The 23,290-nt window shown below is 42.0% G+C and overlaps 1 protein-coding gene across 1 annotated transcript in view; it reads right to left on the reverse strand.

Annotated features, from left to right (window-relative positions):
- The window catches only part of dner (delta/notch-like EGF repeat containing), a 64,640-nt gene continuing 41,350 nt past the window's right edge, over positions 1-23,290 (reverse strand). The window contains exons 6-13 of the mRNA XM_061046304.1: positions 22,622-22,775; positions 21,852-21,965; positions 14,419-14,652; positions 2,558-2,680; positions 2,308-2,421; positions 1,951-2,082; positions 1,571-1,817; positions 1-1,391 (exon numbers count right to left, since the gene is read on the reverse strand). Coding sequence (XP_060902287.1) covers positions 1,280-1,391; positions 1,571-1,817; positions 1,951-2,082; positions 2,308-2,421; positions 2,558-2,680; positions 14,419-14,652; positions 21,852-21,965; positions 22,622-22,775 — 1,230 coding nt within the window. The 3' untranslated portion in view covers positions 1-1,279. The remainder of the gene's footprint in view (positions 1,392-1,570; positions 1,818-1,950; positions 2,083-2,307; positions 2,422-2,557; positions 2,681-14,418; positions 14,653-21,851; positions 21,966-22,621; positions 22,776-23,290) is intronic.

Below are 23,290 nucleotides of genomic sequence, written 5' to 3' on the forward strand. Positions count from 1 at the left end.
TTGTGTTCACTTCAATCTTTATTGTTTACATCATTCAACATAGATAATAGGTAATCATGTGGTCGTTGTGGTTGTTGTGTTTAAAAAGAGAGAAGGAGAAAAGAAAGTCTGAAGGTTAGCCGAGCCTATTGATAAAACATCGCTTGACCTTGAGAGGAAATACACAGCTGCACAGAGAGTTTTCCATTGGCAGGACACAGAAGCACATGAATTCTGGAGGAGATATCATCCCTTGCATTTTCCTCCCACCCTGTCTCCACTCCAACACAAAGCTGGCAGGAGGCCGCTTCAGCAAGGAAACGCTCGTCCAGAAACTACTCAACACTGTCGATACTAGAGGTGAATTAGTACACCGGCATACACAGGTACACTGAGTAAAACCAACTATTTTTCTGTGCATTGAGAAACATACCCACCTATTATCCTAAGTATCACTGAAATACAGACAGTAGGATGGTAGGGTTACAGTACTCCAGGTAACCAACTTTCTTTTCTATTCATACACCATTGAGAAGCGTGCATGTAAAGAACAGGACAATATGTGTTTTAAAATGGAAAAAAAAATCAGTGACAAGTACTTTATACATGTATGTAACTGATCTATAATCACAAATTACCCAAACGAAAATATTTGGCACAATCTTGACAGAGAAAAATATGACTGCAATTTAAAAAAAACAACAACAACCAATTACAAAGGATTTGAAATGAACGCAGATAGAACATCAAATCTAACCATGCACAGAGTAAGGCAACCTACTGCAGAATGTTTTTTTTATATATAGAAAAAGATACAGTGTATGCACCGAGAGGAGCGCACCTATTTCTACAACACCTGTGAGGACTGCTGTCAGCACTGTTCGCTGAGTATACAGTGAGCAATTTTGGGCTCCTGGGTTGCTGGCCCCCGTCAACAGGCAGTCTGTTGACGACTAAAGTCATCACTCTGGAACAGCAGAGGTTACTGGTAGTGTTACTCAAAATCAATAACTTAAGTGATGCAAAGAAAGCTCTTATGCTACAAGAAAGCCTTATTGTGGACTCTGACAGGAAAATAAGAGTATCAAATTCTTTCTTTTTTTTAAAGTATGTTTTGGATTTTTTTCTCCTCTTTACATTCAATTATGTTTTGCTGCTATTTGTTATTTTTTCTTACGAAATACTAAGATTTATAGTTACTTTCTTTATATATGCATGTGTGTGTGTGTGTGTGTGTGTGTGTGTGTGTGTGTGTGTGTGTGTGTGTGTTCAGCTTGTGATTTGCTGGGAGAGTTGTGTTTTACAAATCCTTCGTCTTGATGAGGGTCACCAACGGCTTGTCATCAGGACTGTAGTCTTCATAGGCAATGGGAGTGGCGTCATACATGGCAGGCCTGGACTTCTTGCCAAATCTGATGAAAAAGATTGCACAAAAAATGATTTGCTTTTTATTATATAATTATTACCTGAGCCCTCAGGGGTCAGTAGACTTCAGCTGGCCCAGTCCTACCGCAAAATTCTGTAACACTCTTTGTGTTTACGCTCTTTGTCAATGTCATTCCATTCATCATTACTAAATCCTGTCACTGACCTGGCATGCCTGATGGAGGCGATGGCGTTGCTGAACTCGCTGTCGATGCTGCGGCAATTGTAGAACTCCTGGTAGGCGTGGCGGGACGAACCCTGGTATTCGATGCGGCTGATGCGACAGATTCCCACGATAAGAATGATGAGCATGAGGACAAAGGCCACACACAGCGCTCCGATGATGATGTACAGGGAGTGGCGGGGCATGTTGGTCAGGGTGTCCTCAGTGTGTGCTGGCTTCCACTGCAGGTCTGATAAACACACGGACACACACACACACACACACACACACACACACACACACACACACAGAGGCATGAGGCTTCCTTCCTTCTGATTTTTAGATGAATAGCTGAACAGAAGTGTTCTGACAGGCTGACTTACGGATCTCACAGCTGGGCCCAACCCACCCAGGTTGACAGTGACAGGTGTAGCCATTTGATTGGTCAACGCAGGTGCCTCCATGGTAACAAGGGTTGCATTCGCACTCATTGATGTCAACCTCACATTTCTCTCCTAAGTGGACAGATCATCAGGGTTTTTAAAATTTGAACAAATGCAGCAAACTAGGAGTTCCTAGCTGTTTTAAACACTACACAGCATAAACAGCAGATAGCCTATTTGAATATGATACAGTATATTACTGGCATTGTCTTATCTCCCAGCCGCACAGTGTTGTCATATGACCCATTATGCATGCTGTCTACTGCCGTTTACACTTATCATGGTTCCACTGCTTACCCTTGAATCCTGGTGGGCAGGCACAGGAAGTGTTGAGTCCGGCACTCTCACAGCGGCCTCCATTCTGGCAGTGCAGCTTAAGGCATGGATCCTTGTAGATTTCACAGTGTCTGCCTGCACACACGCACACACACACACACACAAAATGTGTCCTGTGAAAATGTAACATAAAGTGCCCTCTTTGTGGGAACGATTTTTTACAGATATGTTCCTGCATCACTTGAATATAATCACATACACATATAGGTACCTTCAAACTGGGGAGTGCAGACACACTCATATGCATTGATGAGATCCCTGCAGGTGGCGTAGTTTTGGCAGGGGGCTGAGAGACACTCATTATATTCCTCCTCACAGTACAAGCCATGGTAGCCTTTATGGGACAAACACATAGTAGAGAATAAGGTTAGAGTAAACAAAGAATTTCACATTTACATTAAAAACAAATATTAATTCACACATATGTTAAAATATTGACATATTATGAAAAATCCACTTTTGCAGTGTGTTTGAACATATATTTGGGTAACCTGAGTGTCTACCAACCCACAAAAAAGTGAAATAAACCATCCAGTCCGTTTTCTTTGGTCTGCATAAGATGCATAAATAACAGAGAAAAAGGCTCTGTTTCAAATTTGCTCTCCTTCTGACGTCACAGTGAGATTCTGGATAAGAAATCCCCTCCCCTGGTATCTCCATCCATGGACTCCATCCCAAGCACAGAGCAAAACTTTTGCGCAGGTCAGCCTTTTTTTTTTTCTCGCTAGTGAAAGAGTGATGTCTACCGGGAAAACTCAGGGGGGTCTCACTGCATTTAAAGAGACACACACACCAAAACGGAGCGTTCTGAGAGAGCTGGTTTATACAGGGTCACAAACCTCCTCTGGTGCTTGATTCATGTTATATTTTGACCAAAGCACAGCACAGATGTTTCATTTAGACCACAGGGGACTGTTTTAAAAGGTGGAAAAGGGGTATAATATGTCCTCTTTAAAAAGCTTTACAGAATGTTTCATTCAGCCAGGAACACAATAATTTGTCTTTTCCATAAATTCTGTGTAATGAATTTCAACATTGTAATTTTTTTCTTTTTCATTAAGTGTCTTATTTGGATCAATTTATTGCATTTATTTGGGAAATCGTGACTAAGGACTCACATAAACAACTACCATGACAAACTTTACCACTTCATTGTTTTGCAGCCTCACTCTTTTTCCAAAATCTGCATCTGACATAACATTTGTTGTGTATATACGATTGTAAAACAACCTGAAGAATATACTTCAAGCATTATAAATATCAGTAAATGTCAAAATCTGAACTTTCTCCTACTCTCTGTGTACTGTTCTTTCTATGTGTTGTACTTCCCAAGTGTTAACATAAATAAACAGCCAGCCAAACTCCTTTTCAAGAGCCAGGAAGTGAGCGCGCTTGCTCCTTTAATTACTTCTTCAAAGTAGACAAGATGACAATGAATCGGAGTGAAACTAGAAAAGAAAATACAAGCTGCATTTAGTAGTTGACTTTGAAACAATAGTAGAGTGTAAATTTACATTAAACTCCTATAAACTTAGAATAAATGTACATAAAATATATCAATATAGACTATCAAACATGTAAACAACAAGTTAGACTTACAGCCATTGCTTTCTGAAGGATACACACCAAGGATGACTTTGGATTCAACATGGAAACCCATACAGACACCACCATGCTCCTTCTCTGTTTACACACTTTCTACTTCCTGTTCCCTACTTCCTGTGTCATCACAGATTTCAAAATAAAGGAACAATAACCTTTTATTCAAACGACAATGAAACTTTGTCCTTTAACATATAAAACACATCAAGGGCAGAACACTCCCCGTCTGGCACTTACAGATGTCACACAAGATCTAGCTGTCCATATTTGATCCGTGACTGTCTTCTGGCAGGAGCACGACAACCTCAGAAATGGGCCTTAAGAATGTCTTTATTTTGCCTTGTGATGTTGTCCTGACCTCGATTTTGCGGACCTTGCCATCACTGCTCGGGAAGGTGGAGGTTACCAGACCCATTGGCCACTCATTGCGAGGGGCCTGGCTTTGTTTAAGTAACACAATGTCTCCAACCTGCAGGTTCCGACATACTGTATGCCACTTGCGTCTTGGTTGAAGAGTGTGGAGATATTCAGTTCTCCACCTGGACCAGAACTCGTTTGCTAGTGCTTGAACTTTTCTCCACTGACACTTGAAAAGATTCTTCTCGTCGAAGCTGCCAGCTGGAGCAGGAACACCTGGTTTTTGAGTTAGAAGCATGGCAGGTGTCAGCAACATTGGTGAAGAGGGATCACAGGAGACAGGCACCAATGGTCTTGCGTTAATGATAGCAGATACCTCTGCCATCAAGGTACTGAGCACTTCATGAGTCAGGTGAGTATGTCTGGTTTGGAGAAACATGGAGTCAAGTATCCGTCGGGTTACACCAATCATGCGTTCCCAGGCACCCCCCATGTGAGATGCATGCGGGGGGTTGAACTCCCATTTACAACCGTTGTCATGAAGGAACTTAAGAATGGTGATCTGACCTGGATTATCTCGTGTCATGCCCAGTTCGAAACTTGCTCCAACAAAGTTTGTGCCTCTATCTGATCTCAGCTGCTTTGCTGGTCCTCTCAAGGCGAAAAACCTTCGTAGGGCGTTGATGCAACCGGCTGTGTCCAACGATTCTATAACTTCTAGATGCACAGCTCTAGTACTCATGCATGTAAAAAGGATAGCCCATCGCTTACTTTGAGCTGCTCCACCTCTTGTGCGTCGGGTGACCACAGTCCATGGACCAAAAACATCCAATCCCACATAAGTGAATGGTGGGGATGAGCTCAGGCGTTCTGGAGGGAGGTCAGCCATCTTTTGGGTTTCAAGCCTTCCCCTCAGCTTGCGACACATGACACAATGTTGAAGGACTGAACTTATCAGCCTCTTGCCAGCAACAATCCACAAACCAGCCGCCCTGATTGCTCCCTCTGTGAACTGCCGCCCTTGGTGTTTCACCTTTGTATGGTAATGACTCACCAGCAATCTTGTGACATGATTTTGCTTTGGCAGTATGATCGGATTTTTCACCTCAGGTTTGATTGATGCATGCCTCAGACGTCCTCCGATCCGCAAAAGACCATTACACAAGAAAGGATCAAGATCCAGGATTGCACTAGATCTTGAGATCACTTTGTTTGCTTGTAGTGCAGCGTACTCCTCTGAATAAGCATCCCTTTGGACAGACTTGAGTATGACAAGTTTTGCTGCTTCCAGCTCCTCTGGTGTGCGAGGGTTACTGCACTGATGCCACCCTTTACACGTATCTGATGGGTTTGACTTGTGCGAAAGAGTCTGGTGGATTAAGAAAGACACTGCTCTTAGCAGAGACTCCCAAGTGGAGAAGCGCTGAAACCGTTCTGATGTAAGTTCACCATCACTTATGTTAGTAGCAAGGATGGTCAGCTGTGGTCTTAAATCTACATCTGTTTCAGGATCAACCAGCTTAAAGGTTTTAGGTGTTTCAGGTTGTGTCGTTTTGTGAAGGAACCCTGGTCCTGTAAACCACATGCTGTCAGCGAGCCGTGATGCAGGTACAGACCTGGTGGCCAGATCAGCTGGATTCTGATCTGAAGGCACGTAGTGCCACTGTTGAGGAGAAGTTGTCCGGCGTATACGGTGAACACGATTGTGCACATATACAAAAAATCGCTTGGATTCATTGTAAATATATCCAAGGACAACCTTACTGTCACAATAAAACTTCACAGCATCTGGCTTGTGGTCAAGTTCATCGAGAATTAGTTCAGCCATTTCAACAGCCAATACAGCTCCGCACAGTTCTAGGCGAGGTATTGTGGGCTCTGGTTGAGGAGCTAGCTTTGCTTTTCCAAGCACGAAGCCAACTTTGCACTGACCATCTGTTGTAATGACCCTCAGGTAAGCTACTGCTCCTATAGCCCAGTTAGAAGCATCAGAGAACAGACACAACTCAGTGCATGTGGCATTGGAGAGGGACTGATGTATGTATGGACGTGGAAGATGTAGGCTGCTCAAATCCTGTAGTGATTTCTTCCACGTTTCCCATTTATCAAAGTTATCTGCAGGAAGTTCGGAGTCCCAGTCATGAACTTCAGTTGAAAGTTCTCTGAGTAGAGCTCGTCCTCGGATGGTCACTGGCGCAACCAAGCCTAGTGGGTCGAAGAGGCTATTGACAGTAGATAGCACTCCACGTCGCGTGAACGGCTTGTCGCTGACTGATACTTTGAATGTGAAGGTGTCAGAGTCTATGTTCCAACACAAACCAAGACTTCTTTGTACAGGCAGAGCTTCTTCATCAAAGCCTAAATCCTTTAGACCAGCAGCAAGGTCTCCAGGGGCAAAGGCTTGCATTACTTTGATGCTGTTGGAAGCGATTTTGTGCAGTTTCAGATTTGAATCTGCCAGTGAAGCTTGAGTGCGCTTGAGTAGATCGATTGCGTCAGCCTCAGCCGGAAGAGAGATGAGCCCGTCATCTACATAAAAGTGTCTTTCGACAAAGTGGCGCGAGTCAGAGCCATACTTTGGCTCACCTTCTTGGGCAGCTCTTCGAAGGCCATATATGGCCACTGCAGGTGATGGGCTGTTCCCGAAAACATGCACTCGCATCCGGTACTCTGCTACCTCCTTTGTCAGATCATTATCCTTGTGCCAAAGAAATCTTAGGTAGTTTCTGTGGTCTTCTCTGACCAAAAAACCATAGAACATTTGCTGAATGTCAGCTGTCAAAGCAACAACGTCCTTTCTGAACCTGAGCAGCACTCCAAGGAGGGAGTTATTTAGGTCAGGGCCTGAGAGCAGGACACTGTTGAGGGAGATGCCGTGTTCTTGAGCACTTGAGTCAAAAACAACACGTATTTGACCTGGCTTTTGTGGGTGGTACACCCCAAATATGGGTAGGTACCAGCACTCTTCGTTTTCTTGGAGAGGGGGCGCTTCCTCTGCATGTCCATTTTCAAAGAGCTTCACCATGAAGGCAACAAACTGCTCTTTCATTTCCAGATTTTTGTGCAGCGTGCGTTGCAAGGAGTGTAGGCGGGAGAGGGCTTGAGCACGATTGTTTGGAAGGCGTGGTCTGGGTGATCTAAATGGTAGGGGAGCTATCCAGCTGTTTTGATCGTCTCTCTGGAACTCTTCTCTCATGATCTCAAGAAAGGTCTCATCCTCGAAAGATAGAGCAAGTTTGTTATCGCTGTCTGTTCTTGCAAACACATCTTGTCCAAGTTTATCTTTGGCAGGATAGCTGGATAGATGGGTGGTGGTACAGCACCTGTGCTCCCCGCCGTAGCTTGCTTTCTCTTTAATACAGATGTGATTTTGACATGGCGTCAGAAGAGAAGGACGTCCGTTCTGCAGCACATTAGTCTTAAACACAGATACAGTGGGTTTGTGTGCACTGTCGATACAAACCTCACCCACTATCACCCAGCCTAGATCCAGACGCTGTGCAAAGGGTGCGTTGTGGGGTCCATTTATCTGCTGTCTTACCTTGTGAACACGTATGAGGTCTCTTCCCAGTAAGATTAAGATCTGCGCTTCAGGATCAATCTCTGGTATGTTAGGTGCCACAGGTCTCAAGTGAGCATGGGAAAGAGCAACCTCTGGTGATGGGATTTCTGATCTGTTACTCATAATGTCGTTGCATTCAATGAGAGGAGGCAAGTCTAAACACACTTCACCATTTAATGCTTCTATCTGGAAACCAACTGCCTTTCTACCAGTCATTTCAGTTGTTCCGGCACAGGTCCTCATCAGGTAAGGTGACAGGCTACCGCGAACATCAAAGAGCTGGAAAAACTCAGACCTGGCCAACGAACGATTGCTTTGGTCATCGAGGATAGCGTACAATTTGACTGAGCGTTCTCGTTGTCCTTGGGGGAAAACCTGCACTAAGCATATCTTTGCACAAGATCGTGTTGGGAGACCTTCTCCACATACTTCAGTGCACCTTGAAGTTACCTCTGGGGGAGAGATATTCTGCTGCTCGGCATCCGGCTCTGCAACAGAGGAAGTTGCAGGTGAGAGGGTCATGTCTGGATGCATGGGTGTGCAGTGTTGATTACTTTTGCACTCGTTGCATTTCAGCTCAGCTGGACATTCTCTGGCCAAATGAGTGGCAGAGCAACACTTGAAACAACGTCTGTTTTCCTTCAGTAATTTCTTTCGTTCTATTAGTGGCTTCATTCTGAAGGCTCTACATTTTTCCAAGGGATGAGACTTATTGTGAAGTGGACAGTACTTAGCTGGATCTGTACTATTTTTCTGGTCTGTCCCTTGTTTATACCTTGAGCTTGGGTCTGTTGCCGCTAGCACATCCGTTTTCTGGACAGATACAGCTGTCTTCACACCATCATGTCTTGCTGTGGGCCTTTCATTGCGGCAATAAGAGCGGGTGCTATTAGACAAGACAAAGCTAGGATCATTTCTGGCTTTCGCCTGGCTCCAGACAAAGTCAGCGAAAAAAGAGAAAGGAGGAAAGCAAACCTTGTGCTGTTCTTTGTAGTGTGAACCAGCAGAGATCCATTTCTCTTGCAAATTCAGAGGCAGTTTCTCAACGATGGGGTTAACTCCTCGAGGCGTGTCGAGGTAACTGAGTCCAGGAAGGTACCCATCCTTTTTAGCTGAGAGTAACTCCATGAGCAGATCGCTAAGTTCTCTTAGCTTAATATTTTCTCTTGAAGTGAGATGTGGAAAATTGTCGAGCCGCTTGAATAAAGCGCTCTCTATCACTTCAGGGGTGGCGTAGCACTCTCGGAGTCTTTTCCAGGACAACTGAAGTGCAGCTACAGGGTTGGTGACATGAACAGCTCGTATTCTTTTAATATGTTCACATGACTCCTTTCCTAGCCATTTTACAAGGAGATCCAACTCCTCACTGGCTGTTAGCTCTAAGCCCTGAGTGGCATTAAGAAAGGAGGACTGCCATGCTCTGAAGCTCTCAGGCTGGTCATCAAATTTAGTAAGCCCTGTTGTTACCAACTCTCTGCGGGCAAGATATTTAGCAAAGTCTATCATGTTAGCAGCTGGAGTAATCTGAGAATCTTGTGTGTCATTCCTTGGAAAATGCTCCGGATAGCTTCTCTGCCTGAATAAAGAGGAGCCTGGCTCCTGATAAGCTTTAAAGGAAGGTTGAGGGTGTGAGCTGGTGTGCTCTGCTGATGGTAAGTACTCACTCTGCTGTGTGTTCCTTGGTATAGTTGGGGAGACATTAAAGTTGTATGCAGGGCTTAATACAGGGGTTGGCGGTGTCCCCTTAAAAAGGCGAGGGAGAGGTACATCAGGAGAGAGCATGGTAGGGTCAAAGCTGACGTGAGCCTGCTGTTCCAGGTATGCCTCTGTTTTCTCTCTTAATAGCTGTGGTGAGATGCCGCTCCTGGCGCTGAGCATATCCTCACGGTCTGCACCTGCTGCGGCCTCTAAAACTTCAGCCTCTGCGATGGCAGCAGCTGCTGCTTTCTCCATTTCTAAGGCTTCCAAGTCTGCTTGTAATGAAGCTTTTTCCAAATCTAATTTGGCTCTTTGTTTTTTCAATTCTAGCTCCTTTTGTGCAAAGGTAACTCTGGTGCGGGCAGCTTCTGCCTTAGCCCTGGCCTTTGCAGCAGCGCTGGCGACTAAACTTTTAGAAGACAATGTGTGCTTCGAGCTCGACACTGATGATGCCTTTTCATCTTTATCTTTTGCTTGGGTTTCCATAACTGCAACTGATGAATTCCTCTGATAATCTGGCTTTTCACTGTACTGTTCTTTCTATGTGTTGTACTTCCCAAGTGTTAACATAAATAAACAGCCAGCCAAACTCCTTTTCAAGAGCCAGGAAGTGAGCGCGCTTGCTCCTTTAATTACTTCTTCAAAGTAGACAAGATGACAATGAATCGGAGTGAAACTAGAAAAGAAAATACAAGCTGCATTTAGTAGTTGACTTTGAAACAATAGTAGAGTGTAAATTTACATTAAACTCCTATAAACTTAGAATAAATGTACATAAAATATATCAATATAGACTATCAAACATGTAAACAACAAGTTAGACTTACAGCCATTGCTTTCTGAAGGATACACACCAAGGATGACTTTGGATTCAACATGGAAACCCATACAGACACCACCATGCTCCTTCTCTGTTTACACACTTTCTACTTCCTGTTCCCTACTTCCTGTGTCATCACAGATTTCAAAATAAAGGAACAATAACCTTTTATTCAAACGACAATGAAACTTTGTCCTTTAACATATAAAACACATCAAGGGCAGAACACTCTGCATGTGTATGTAGCCATGTTTATGCGTCAAGAGAGTTAGGGGTAGGAATTTTGGATTAATACTCTGGCAAGAGTACTGGATGAATGTGACTATTAGTGAACAGAAAGTTCTTGTATAAGAAGTTTAGCCAGCACCTGATCTGGATTTTCCTTCGAAACTGGCTGATCTCAATGCTGGTCATAATCACAAATCACATACTTGTTAAAACTGTGCCTCTCCTGATGGGTTTAATGTCATTCAGCTTCAAAATTTAAAAAAATATCAGCAGAGAGTGTAGCATCAAGTGTCTTCCTCATTCATAATGTAGATGCAAATGATAGTGAGACACTACAAGTCATACTTTTTTTTAAACTTCAGGTCTACCCCCATAATACTGATGTCAAGCAGGGGGAAATATAATCAAGTAACTTGTAAAGTAGACTACACATATATATGACATTAACATTATGGGTATTCAAAATATCTATTACTGAAAAAATGATTCAGAATAGTAGTCAACACAGGATCTTACAATAAAATAACACATCGCATTGCATTTGCCTATACACAACAGCAATAAGATAAAAATATTAGTCACTTATAAAAGATTACTTTTCTGATACATAAGTGTATGAAAACAAGGAAATCCACTATTCTGCATTAGTGTTTGAATGGGATTGGGCAAAGAAAGCACTGAAACGGCATGCAGTACTCTGGGTCTTCCATAGGATGGCAGCTGTGCACTGAGGCATAATACGGGGAATAAAGCTTTTTAGCATGGATACAGTTACTTTAGAAACACAGATGAAGTCTTCGAAATAGAGTGAATGTAATCTTATGTTTAAATTCAGCGTATATTCATCTTAATATGTCTCATACTTGACTGTCCATTTAAGTCTTTAGTAATTAGGCTGAAAAAAACCTAGTTGAATTCCTTACTGAACCCCTGCTCTTCATCGAAATGTGCCAGCATTTACCACTGACATCCAAACTCATCAGAGGACCACTGTCTTTCCTGACTCGAGGAGCAATCCGTTTTCATTAGCTCCACACACACTACATTGTGTCCCAGTGCAGAGAAAGTTTTTTAAAAACCCTCCCTGGGCCACGGCTGACGTGTGTTTGAGGAAGAAGGGATGGGGATTTAATGAGGAGCCGAGTTAGAGGCTCTGGGGTCCCCTTTGTGAAATGCCAGTGAAATGTCAAGTGCCTTTCCAAGACTGCCTGTTTTCTGTGGGCTTCCTGCCTCTGGTGTGAGCTGGATTACAGGAATGTGGAGGAGGGATCCTTCTACATATCATCTCCCCAGCAGCCTTCTTTCAAGTAGCCAGCAGGCATTTAAACAAACCCCTACACACATTACACACTCATACAGAGCAGGCAAGCTAACAAGCTAATGTATTGGAAGAGCGTTTATACACACACTTGTACACCAGCTGGCATTCTAATGAGGTGGAGAAAAGGTCAAATTTGGCAACGAACATTCATGTGTGTGTGTGTGTGTGTGGGTGCTTGTGTCTGTGTATTCACAGTTTCTCACAAACACATGTGTCTGCCATGTTAATTGCGCCAATTTCACCAATCTCATTAAACAGGGCTGCCTGAGTAGAGACACTTGATTGGCTGGCAGCATGTGCTCTATACCAGCATAACCACAGACATTGAGAATATACCAGGAGGCACATACAGACACAATCTTGTAGGGCAACTGCTTCACCATGGCAACCATACATTTGAACATGAGAGGAAAATTAAGTGCAGCAAGATAAAGACGAGGAAGGACAAAGGAAGGAGCAGAAGGAAACATAGGAGGAGAATGCAAAATGAGAAAAAAAAATAAAGAGAAGAAAGGTGAAAAGAAAGAGGTCGATATCTGAATAATTGAAAACCAACGGACGACTCGTTGTTCTGCCTGCCTGGACACAGTGGCAGTGAATTAATTTAAATAAAAAATGAAGCAAATTACAAATCGTGGGATTACCAACTCCAAGCAATTCCCCCTATGGTTCAAACATTTTGGTAACTATTGTCATGGCTTGAAACATCACTCCAAATCATCATCCATGAGTGCAACACAACCTGCAAAACTATAAAGACCAAATATTTTGATATTTTTTGTCTTGGTCAAAGCCATACGTCATAAGGAGCAGATGTAAAGCCAGGTATTAATGGAAGTCACAATAAGAGTTAAAGATGCCGAGCAGTTTATACGTCTGACTGACAGACAGTATGAGTAGGAAGCAGAAGAGGCAAAGTGTTAAATTATGTTTATGGGCCACTGAGAAACTCATCTCTCTCACCATCCTAGCAAGGTGATTGCAAGACAGAGGATAATGATAAGTCATCATTCCACTCAATTGGGTTCATCACTGAGGCATCAGCCCCAGCACCACCATCATGCAGTCTAAAAATAACTCATCATTCAGCCGGACAATTTTTACTGCTACCCTGAGTCCAACCCAATGCTAAACTCTCCGTCCTTTAAATCATTATTGAGTTTCAAGTACTTGGTGAAAAGTCAGTTCTAGAGTGATGAAAGATGCAGAATAATATTGTATATGTATTAGGTATCTTTCGGCAATGGAAAGCCCATTGGCCCATTGCTCCAATTCAACAGTTTCAACACACAAAAAGGCAGCCTTGTCATTTCCTGTTATTTTTTTAGACTCCTGATTAGGTGTTGATTAGCTTTAAACAGTGAGTCTATTTAAAATGTCTATTTTTATCATTTTCTCTCTAATCTCTACTGACTGATTCTGCATAAATATGCAGCATCTGTAGGCACAGGACGAGATTTTGGCATCGTCAGCATTCTGGTTTCTGTTTGAAGTACGAGTAGTATCGTCCGCTTCAATTTAGCGGACATTGGCTGTGTGCAGGAAAGCAGACAGTGTGGGGAGCATAATGGTCAGAATGCCATCGTCTGTGATACCAGAACCCACTGAGAGTCATGTACAACGATTTGGTTTTTAATATGTAGCTGAGAGTACAGCTAGCAATGCTCTCTTAGATGTTGTTTTGAAACACAAATTTCATACTGGATCCTCAAGTTGCTCTTTAGACAATAAACAATAGCAACATATGGAAATATAAGCCTTGGCTGACAGTGCTTTATTTCTAACTGATGGCTACACTGGAAGCCTCAGAAAGCCGTCACTCCCTGAGGCTTTAACATTGTCTGGGTCAATAGGTTCTGAAGCACAAATTGAGTCATTTGCAGGCGGCCGTAGCCCAGTCCATAGGGACTTGGGTTTGGAACTGGAGGGTCGCTGGTTCACACCTCTGGAGAGGTGCCAGGTCACTTCCAGCATGCTGCCGAGGAGCCCTTGAGCAAAGTACCGAACCCCCAACCGCTCTGGCATGCTCCCTGCAAAGCAGTGTGTAGCAGCCCAACTCTGACATCTCTCCATTAATGCATGTCCAGAGGTCCTGTTTGTGCATGTGTGTGATTGAGGGTTATGTGTGTGAGAAGCATGTCTCTAAATAAGTCCCTAAGATGACTGCAAGTGACACAAAAAAAGGGGATGACTGGCTCTTCTGTGTTGCTTCTGTGTTGTGGCAAAGGGGGGCTCATAACCTTAACGAAATCCTTCAGCAAGTGAGACAAAACTTTTGGAATTTTCCAAAGTTTTCCTTAAAGATACGAGGATTTGGTAAAACTAATTTTAAATTACACATGCACTTGTTTATTGTTTGGATACTATTGTACAATGACTAAATCGTGGTGATCCTTCCCAGCACTGAATGTTTTTGTCTAAACTTTACCTTTGATGCCTACAGTATAATGACATCAGCAGCAACATCAATCACTGACAGCTTACCTGGGACACACAGACACCTGTAGCTGTTGCCTACACTGCGGCAGACCCCGTGGGCGCATGGGTTAAGGGCACAGAAGTCCACCAGCTGGGCACATGTTGGACCAGTGAAACCTGCTGTGCAGCTGCAGCCGAACCCCAGGGGGCCAGGGCCCTGGGCGTAGCACGTCCCGTTATTGTGACAGGGGCTGCAGGCACACGGGTCCACCTTTAGCTCACACGTAGCACCCTGGTATCCTACAAGAGGATGAGATAGAAACAAGGATGGGAAATGTTAGGAGAGGAGGATCGTCATGTGCAAGAGTCACTGGCTAGAAACAAAAATTAAACACTAAGAGCTCAAAGCTGAGGTGCAAGTGCAGGCAATCTGACAATTCTGAAGGCAAAGTCAGTTTTCTTTCCATTTCCACGCTTCAAATTAACCTTCCTTCAACTATAGTTGAGCAGAGTGATACAGCGGTTGATTTGTTATTACAAATCAGGATGTGCAATGCAGAGTGTGACATCTATTTTACCATGAAATTGCACCTCATCTCCCGCCCACTAGGACCCTCTCTTAATGCAAATCGGCTGATGTAGGATTTGAGTGTATTTGGATTTAGAGCACAAAAAAAACCTGTAAACATGTAAGGTGATATGCATGCTCCATCTACATAAAAGTATGACTTAAATCATTTTCAGAGAGTACATTTCCTTCTAGAATGCACCTGTCCAGTATCCAGAGAAGTTGGATACGACACCTCTTTGTGCTATACACTGTACTACTGGCTTTTGCAGTCTCCTATATCATTGTTCTCTGTATGCTGCTGCTCATTGGCCATCTCTGTAAGACTGAAGATTTCCCTAATGGTTGGCTTTTATACTGAAATCCCTAATATGGCTGGTTTCTCCAATTCCTAAACTATTGGTACATAGTGGAAAATGTAAATAACAAGCAAAATGTGATGATTTGAAAAACATTGAAACCCTATTTGATTAAAAATACCACAAAGACACCATATCAAATGTTAAAACTGATAAATGTCATCGTTTTAGGGGTATTTTATGCCAATTTTGAATTTGATGTTAGCAAATGGTTTGGCATTGTCTTGGTGAAATGAACAAGGCCTTCCCTAAAAGAAAACGTATTTATTTGGCAGCATCATGTTGATGCAAAACCTGTTAATATGGTTCAGCATTATAATTCCTTCACAAATGTGAAGGTTTCCATGCTGCAACTTTTGGGGGAATTTGGTTTGTAGGCCTAAATGTGTCTGTCCGACGTTACAGCCAACACCCTCAATATATTGATATCACAGATGTTTCTCTCAGCAGTAAGAACAGAACACGGTACACTCCCGTTGCTTCTAGAGTAATGCACTCAAGTCTCCGAGCTGCTTATGGGGGAATTGAAATCAGTTTTAAAGGATCAATACAAAAAACCTATCTTACTCATTGTGACTACTCCTTTTCCGTTTTAGAAGAGTGTATGTGTTTATGCATCATCCTTGCACTTGTACTTGATACCACGCAGCCATTGTTTTTGTTTTCACTGAATTTCTCAGTTTGCTTTGTTGGTGTGGTATCTTAATTACATCTCGTGACACAGCATCAGGGACTTGCATACACAAATTTCTGACACAAAATTAGCTGCAGTATGCTAATGGTTTCCACTCAAGTTCAATGTTGTGCAGCGTGGATAATTAGAGGTTTTGGAAGGTACCACGGGATGACAGAAGTTGTTTTTCTCTAAGCAAGAAACACAATTCTGTCTAGAAATGCAAAACAGTCTCTAATGAAATATATAAAGGCATATTACATATGATAAATAGTTTTTACAAAACTATCAACCTTTGAGTGATTTTTAAGAATTCAACACAGATTATCGTTCTTAAGCAATCATTTCAAAATGAAAGATCTGCCGATGTGTGCAATCTGACATGCTGACTATTTTTTCTGAAGTCCGTAGGTATTGTTCATAACCGAGGTCAATCAAGGTCTGAAAGGAAGAGCTGTACATTATAGAAATAACACTAAAGCACAAAGCTGCTCACAATTAGATGAAAATATTGATACTCTTTCATTTTCTCTAATAGGCTATAGATATGACCAGAGCTAGGAGGCTATTAGCTTAGCTTAGAAAAAGACTGGAAACAGTTGACAGCAAATTGTAAGTCTTTTTTGTTAGAAAATAACAAATTCGATCACTTCTTCTGTTTAATTCATGACGAAATAAAAATACAAAGACATCCCTTTAGGCGGAGTTACTGTAGGTGCAACTAGGCTAGCTGTTTCGTAATGCTCAAAGTCTTCATGCTAAAATAAAATAACAACCGTCTTCGATCTTAAAACAGACACACAAGAGGATTATAGACCTTTCAATCTGACTTCAGAGAGCATAACTTTCTCAAACCTAAAGACCTACGTGTGTAGCACTCAGGTGTGTGGCAGGAAACCATGGCCTAAACCAGTGGTTCTCAACTGGTCGAGCCTCAGGACCCACCAACAACTCCTTCATGAAAAATGTCTTATATTTTCCAATGATCGAACAAAGAAACTGAATGAAACAAAAAGTGCTTCTTCACAGCATTTTTCTGCTAGGCACACTTTCGCGACCAACTGAAATTGCTCTGCGACCCGCTTTTGGGTCCCGAGTCCCGACACACCAGTTGAGATGCACTGGCCTAAACTATCTTAAAACGAAAAACTCCTGCACACTGTCTCGTTAGCACTTCACACAGGAACCTTAAACTGATGAGGGCCTCTGGAACTTAACATTGTTTTAATTAATATCCCAAATTGCACAAGAGAGTATTCAAAGATACTTTGTATCAAATCTAACTCTGAGGAAAAAACAGCTTTGAAAAAAAAAGGATTTCTCCAAGACTGAGGAACTGTGCTTTAAAGCCTTTTTTAAGTGACAGCATTAATCAAAGATAAAATTCAGAGAAGAAGACAGCAATTGGTTTGGTTCTGTCATAACCTATAATATCCCTACATACAGTACATGACATGAATTGTTTGTTCTTTTATCCCCTCTTACTCCTCCTCATTGGAGACAAAAAAGCTGAAAGCAGCATAACAGTTAATGAATTGTTGCTGTTGAAAGGTAAGTGTGACTATTGTGTTATATCAGCATTTATGTTGGAGCATGCTGTTGCTTCTTTCATGCCTGGTGTCTGAGCTCTTTGTGTAGACCCATGGAGTTGAATGTTTAAGTCTCTGGTTTCCGCTTCACCTCCTCTCATTAGCTCGTCTCTGCTTCTCTCACCTATCCACCTTATCTAAAAATAACTTTCTCCCTCTTTTTCTCCACCTCTTCTCCTCCAGTCTCCCGTGAGATCAGGCATTGTACCGCAGAAGACTGCACATGCATATACGTCCCTGTATAAATGTGTACAGGATCCGTTTGATTTACAGTTCCACCTTCGTAAATCCATGTGCTGACTGCACCAGAGTGCACACTCCATTGAGCTAATGAAGAGATCCCTCACAAGCAGCTATTGATCTGCAAGACTTTACGTGGCCGTGCGAGCAGAGCATTTATCATTCAGCCGCAGAGAGACAGGAAGAACGGCAGCCATTAGGAGGACAATCTCACCCACAGCTCTCTCCTTCCTCCTCTCTTTTTCTGATGCCGTGATCTGCTTCATTCTCTCCTTTCTTTTTTTGCTTTCTTACCTCCTTCCAAGCCCCCTCATCTCCTTTGCCCTTGCCCCTTGCAATTACACGCTTGCACACACAGATGCGAGCCCACGCATACACTTCTACAGCATCCTGCATGAATTTAACGTTGTGATTTCTATTTGTTCTGTCATGGTTAAATCCCTTTGCTTTCCACTGTGTTGAACTTTTTTGCTCTGTGTTTGAGCGTTCACACCTTCATCTCAACTTATTTCACTGTCTTCCTCTGTTACCTGTTTATTTGTTTATTACTGATCTAAAGATGCTCAAACGTTATGACACACGACCTGGCTAACAAAGAGGAGCCTGTTCCCTCCTGCTGCTTGCTGGCATTCAAACCTGCCAACATTAAAGGCGGTTCACAGTTTAAATTTAGCCAGCGCTGGCACTCCCCCGCCCTGCTGGAACTGACTGGCGGCAGTCGCAGTAACGACATTCACAATTTGTCTCCTGTCAGTGCATAGAAGTGTGTGTCTGAGTGTGTGTGAGAGAGAGGAAGATAAAGTGAGTCTGTGTGCATTAGAAAAAAGTTAGCATGACTTTGGTTCGTCTCCGTTGAGGAGTCAGAGGGTGAGATTAACTTGAGCACATCTGTGAAATTTGTATTTCTGACGGCGTTCATGGAGAATCTGACTTCTTCATCACCTCATGTTGAACTGAAAGTGTGAGGGTAAAAACTAGTAAGCAGCCAGAGCAGACACTTTTCTAAATGTCTGATTTTATTATCAAGAGTTTTAATATGTTTTAAAATTCCACCAACAGTAGCCTATATGGTTAACATAGTGAAGTGAAGTAAAGAGCTCTCAACAGTGTATTGCAACTGATAACCATGGACATGGGGAGATATTCTAGTTGTTTGCTAAGGTTTTGTAATGAGTTGTCATCACAAATAAACATTGATTATGGCTAAATCTATGTTTTTTTTGCTGATGGCTTCGTGGATGGCATACAGCTGATGCATCACGCCCCTTTTGCTCTCATCTGGACTATTCTCCTGTGTACAGCTGATGCCCGCTCATATATTAGTATATATTGTCTGTACTACAGACTGACAGTAGAACGCCTCCGATATTGAAATCCTGTCCGACATTCAGTCTGCATTTTTAATGCAAAATCTATAAATAGAGATAACATATGTAGGACAGAATTTTACCATGATTGCTTTATGGCTATGATTAATCCTTTTATGTCGAAAAATTAACTCTTTGATTTTGCTTATATGGCCCTTATTTCTAAAAAAAACTCTGCCTGGGATCAAATTATATTCATCTCTCTCTGGAAATGTAACAGTTTTTGAGAAATGCTGCTGAGAGGGAAATGAAGAAGAGCAGAAATATTACCTTCTTTCCCTTCAGGGTGAATATGTGTATTATAACGGAGCACAAACACTCCGCTCTCATCGTTGGCAGAGTGATCACAGACTTCACACGTCTCTGATAACATCTGCTTAAGCTGTCACTGCATCCATCACTTATTTGCTTCTTGAGAAAACTTTGATTTATGATGATAGGAGAGTAGGTGCTGGCTGAGCTCTTATCAGTATGCAAAACAGTAAATATGTGTATTTCACCAGCAGTTGGAGTGTGCTGATGTTCCTTTACCAACGATAAAGTGTTTTTTATTACAAGATAAAATCTTTCTGAAACTTGCTGTCTTGGACATTTGTTACGGAAAAAAGAAAACACTTTCACTTTTTGATTATTCGTCCATATGGTGTGTATACAAAGACTCATTGAAATCATCCGTGATATGTTCATTAGTATTGATGCTCATCTCTCTTCCATCTCTCTGTGCTCCTCTAACACATCACACACAAAATGTTTCTGTCATTTAGTAGGATTTATCACTGAATTAACAAACCTCATCATGGTCAAAAGTTTTCTTAATTAATAACACAGTGTTTGTCCTAAATAGAATAATATAATATAAATCTTCATCTGGGCCAAGTCACCGAACATAGTGCTAAATGTGTCAGTCTAAAAGAGTCAAGAAAAAAGGCAAAGCTTGTTTAATCAGTGCTTTTCTTTCTTGCAGGAGCGAGTGAGTATTGTTCAGCATTGTGCAATGGTTATGGAGTAATAATTTGTTCAACAGTGCGACTGATACTGAGACATCTTCTTCTATGGATTTCCCCATTTTACTCCGGTAAACAAATTATTAAATTTGCTTTATATTGCACATTAATTGCATCATTTTCTCACTGCTTTAATGCTTAAATGCCATTTATTGTATTTTAGGGAAATCATTTTCGCTAATGTTTCCTTTTCTGAATGATACCACAGCTGACAGTTATGCTTATGAAGGTTACAAACTAAAGGTTATACTGAAAAAATGAAAAAGAGTGTCCATGGGTTCCAGATAGCATAGCGGTTATGACGTGAGCTGCCTGTACAGAGGCTCTAGTCCTCGTAGCAGCGGCTTATGGGGTTTGAGTCTGACCTTGGTTCTTTGCTGCACTCTCTCCTCTCATTATTTCTATCTCTCTTCAGCTGTCCTATCCAATATAGAAAAAGTGGACCTAAAAATAACTTATTATCAAGTGACCATGTTATTTACAACAGTGTGATAAGAGAGCCAATATACAGAACACCATAACCCTGAAATTGAAGCAGCTAAATGGTTCATTCATCATTGTCATGTATTTCTAAAGTGTCCAAAAGTAATCTGTGAGTAATATCTGTGGTTACGTGGTCGATGTGTGTGATGTCTGACATCATTTTCTTATGTGTCCTTTTTAAATAAGCTAAACAACAATTAATTAAACATAAAAACTGACCTGGTGTATTGAATTGCTCTGCTGAAACTCTTACATAAACACACCGAGGTAATTTGTCCATAAGTCAAAGTTCTCCAGACTGAGGATTATCTAATAAGCTGCTAAATTTTTTAAAAAGCACCCTCTCCACAAAATCTCTCCACACTAATTAAGAGGTGGCGGCACGGAGCTCACCGCCGCTCTCACCTCTCCTCTCTTATTTTAATGAAAATAAACACACAAGTAGTGGATTATGAATTCCTTTCCTCGTTGGAGACCTGTTTTTTTTCTGTCTGCTGCAGATTAACAGGAGTCAGTGTGATTGACACCTCCTCCAGTTCAAGAATGAGCTGACTGCTGGGACCTGGAAGCATGAAAACAGGCTTCCTCTAAGATTTTACATTCATCACTGTTTATTTATGTGGTTAAGGTCCACTGTTAGCCTTTATTTACCCTGTATTTCAGTGTGTGTGTGTGTGTGTGTGTGTGTGTGTGTGTGTGTGTGTGTGTGTGTGTGTGTGTGTGTGTGTGTGTTCATAGTCTCTGTGAACACTATTGTTGGTACACGGCATTAATGCCAAACTCGGTGCTTTGATTGAGAAGTGCTGTTTCTGCAGAAGTTTTGCAGTCACAGATTTCTCCTGGGAGTCGGATGCAGGTCGCTGAGGCTATGAAGACTAATTAGACCAGAGGAGGAAAGTTTAAATTAAGCATCTCAGTGGCACAGATACTGTTAAACAGCGAGCAGAAGTACAGAGTATTTTAACTGGAACCAGACATCATTGCAGGAAAAAGTCACTTTTTTTTAAATTGTTCTTCTTGTTCTTTTGTTTTTTTATGGACTGTTTGTGGAAAGGATGGCGTTGACATCCTATTGTCGTATAAGTGAAAAAAGAGCCCATTTCACTGCAGGCACAAAAACCATGCATTCATTGTAGTCTGAATTATTCCTAAAGATTCACATGAACATGAACTAAACAGGCAGATTGGTTCTAGTGTGCAGTGACTGGGCTCCTACCTTCGGGGCAGTAGCACCTGGGTCCGGCCAGGCTGCTGAAACAGGTAGCTCCGTTCTTGCAGGGCTGAGAGACGCAGTGGTCGACCAGCAGCTGGCAGCGCTCCCCTTCATATCCTAAGAGACACACAGTTTGGAATCAAGTACATTTTTGGTTTTTGATTTGCCACTAAAGTGATCTGTTGAAGCTTCACAAAGCAAAAAAAAAAAGATAATCTCCATGACAATAATGGGTCAAGATAGAGTTTTGTGATAATATTTGATCAAACTATGAAGTTATGGAGGAAAAATATTCATATTTTTAATTACTTTCATTTCTTAAATAAATATTTTTATTTTTTTTGTGCACCACATAAAAGAAAAAAGCAGGTTTGAAAAGCTAATAAGAATCGTAATAGAGAGACACAGAAATATACGAACAAGTCATCCATGTACACAAACTGCCCTTTAAGTCAACTTGATCAACTATTTTTTTCAATGCTGTTTCTTATTAACTGCACACACAGGGCTTGTTAGCACCCTAATAAGACTTGACAGGCAATCGGTGGTCACCTCCGACATTTATCTTCCTACCAGAGGCCCTCACTTCAAAACCCAGTTCTTAAATACATGTGACAAAATCTAAGTTCAACATGCCATTTCTCCTCATTCAGAGATTTTCTAAAACAACGAGTAAGAATCCCACTTTCTGGATGTGCAAACTCCAACAAACCACACAGTCAGACTGAGCCTCATAAAGTGTTATCACCACAATGCACTCATAGCATACACACCGGGAGGGCAGGCACATGTGAAGTTGCGTCCTCCTTCCCCCTGTCTGACATCTGTGCAGGTGCCATTGTTGTGACAGGGTCTGTGGTGGCAGGCATCGAATTCCTCACAGAAGATTCCAGTGTAGCCGTCCTCACACTCGCAAAAGAAAGTGCTCTGTAGGAAGAAAAAAAAAACCACACACACACACACGAATAAACACAGAGTCACACACAAACTCCACACATCAAATCAATGAGCCTTGAAGGTGAAGCAATGGGAGCCAGAACGCAGAGGAAGAAAAACTTGTGAAACAGAAATAATGAGACAGAAGATTGTAAACTAATTCAGAAACATAACAATGCAGTAACAAGCAGTGGGAGCATGGTTTTGTTTTCTGAAAACAGTGAGAGATAAAATAATAATGAAAAATGGAGTTTAAAAAGAGAAGCCATGCAATGGTTTCTGCAAATGTGAAAGGGACCAGCAGCTCTCAAATGCCTCCTTTTACTTCAGCTGCAGCAACACATAATGAAAAACACTGTCTGCCCGATACCACTCAAACATATTAGCTTTTGTTCATTGCAGTCAGCTGCTGTACATTGCATTGTGTTGTTCTGTAATGGTCAGGCTATTGTTCTTTGTTTGCTATTGTGCTATGTACACCATGCCAACAATGAGCAGCTCTTGCT

The sequence above is a fragment of the Labrus mixtus genome, chromosome 9 (genome assembly GCF_963584025.1).
Source record: "Labrus mixtus chromosome 9, fLabMix1.1, whole genome shotgun sequence".
Classification (NCBI taxonomy): domain Eukaryota; kingdom Metazoa; phylum Chordata; class Actinopteri; order Labriformes; family Labridae; genus Labrus; species Labrus mixtus.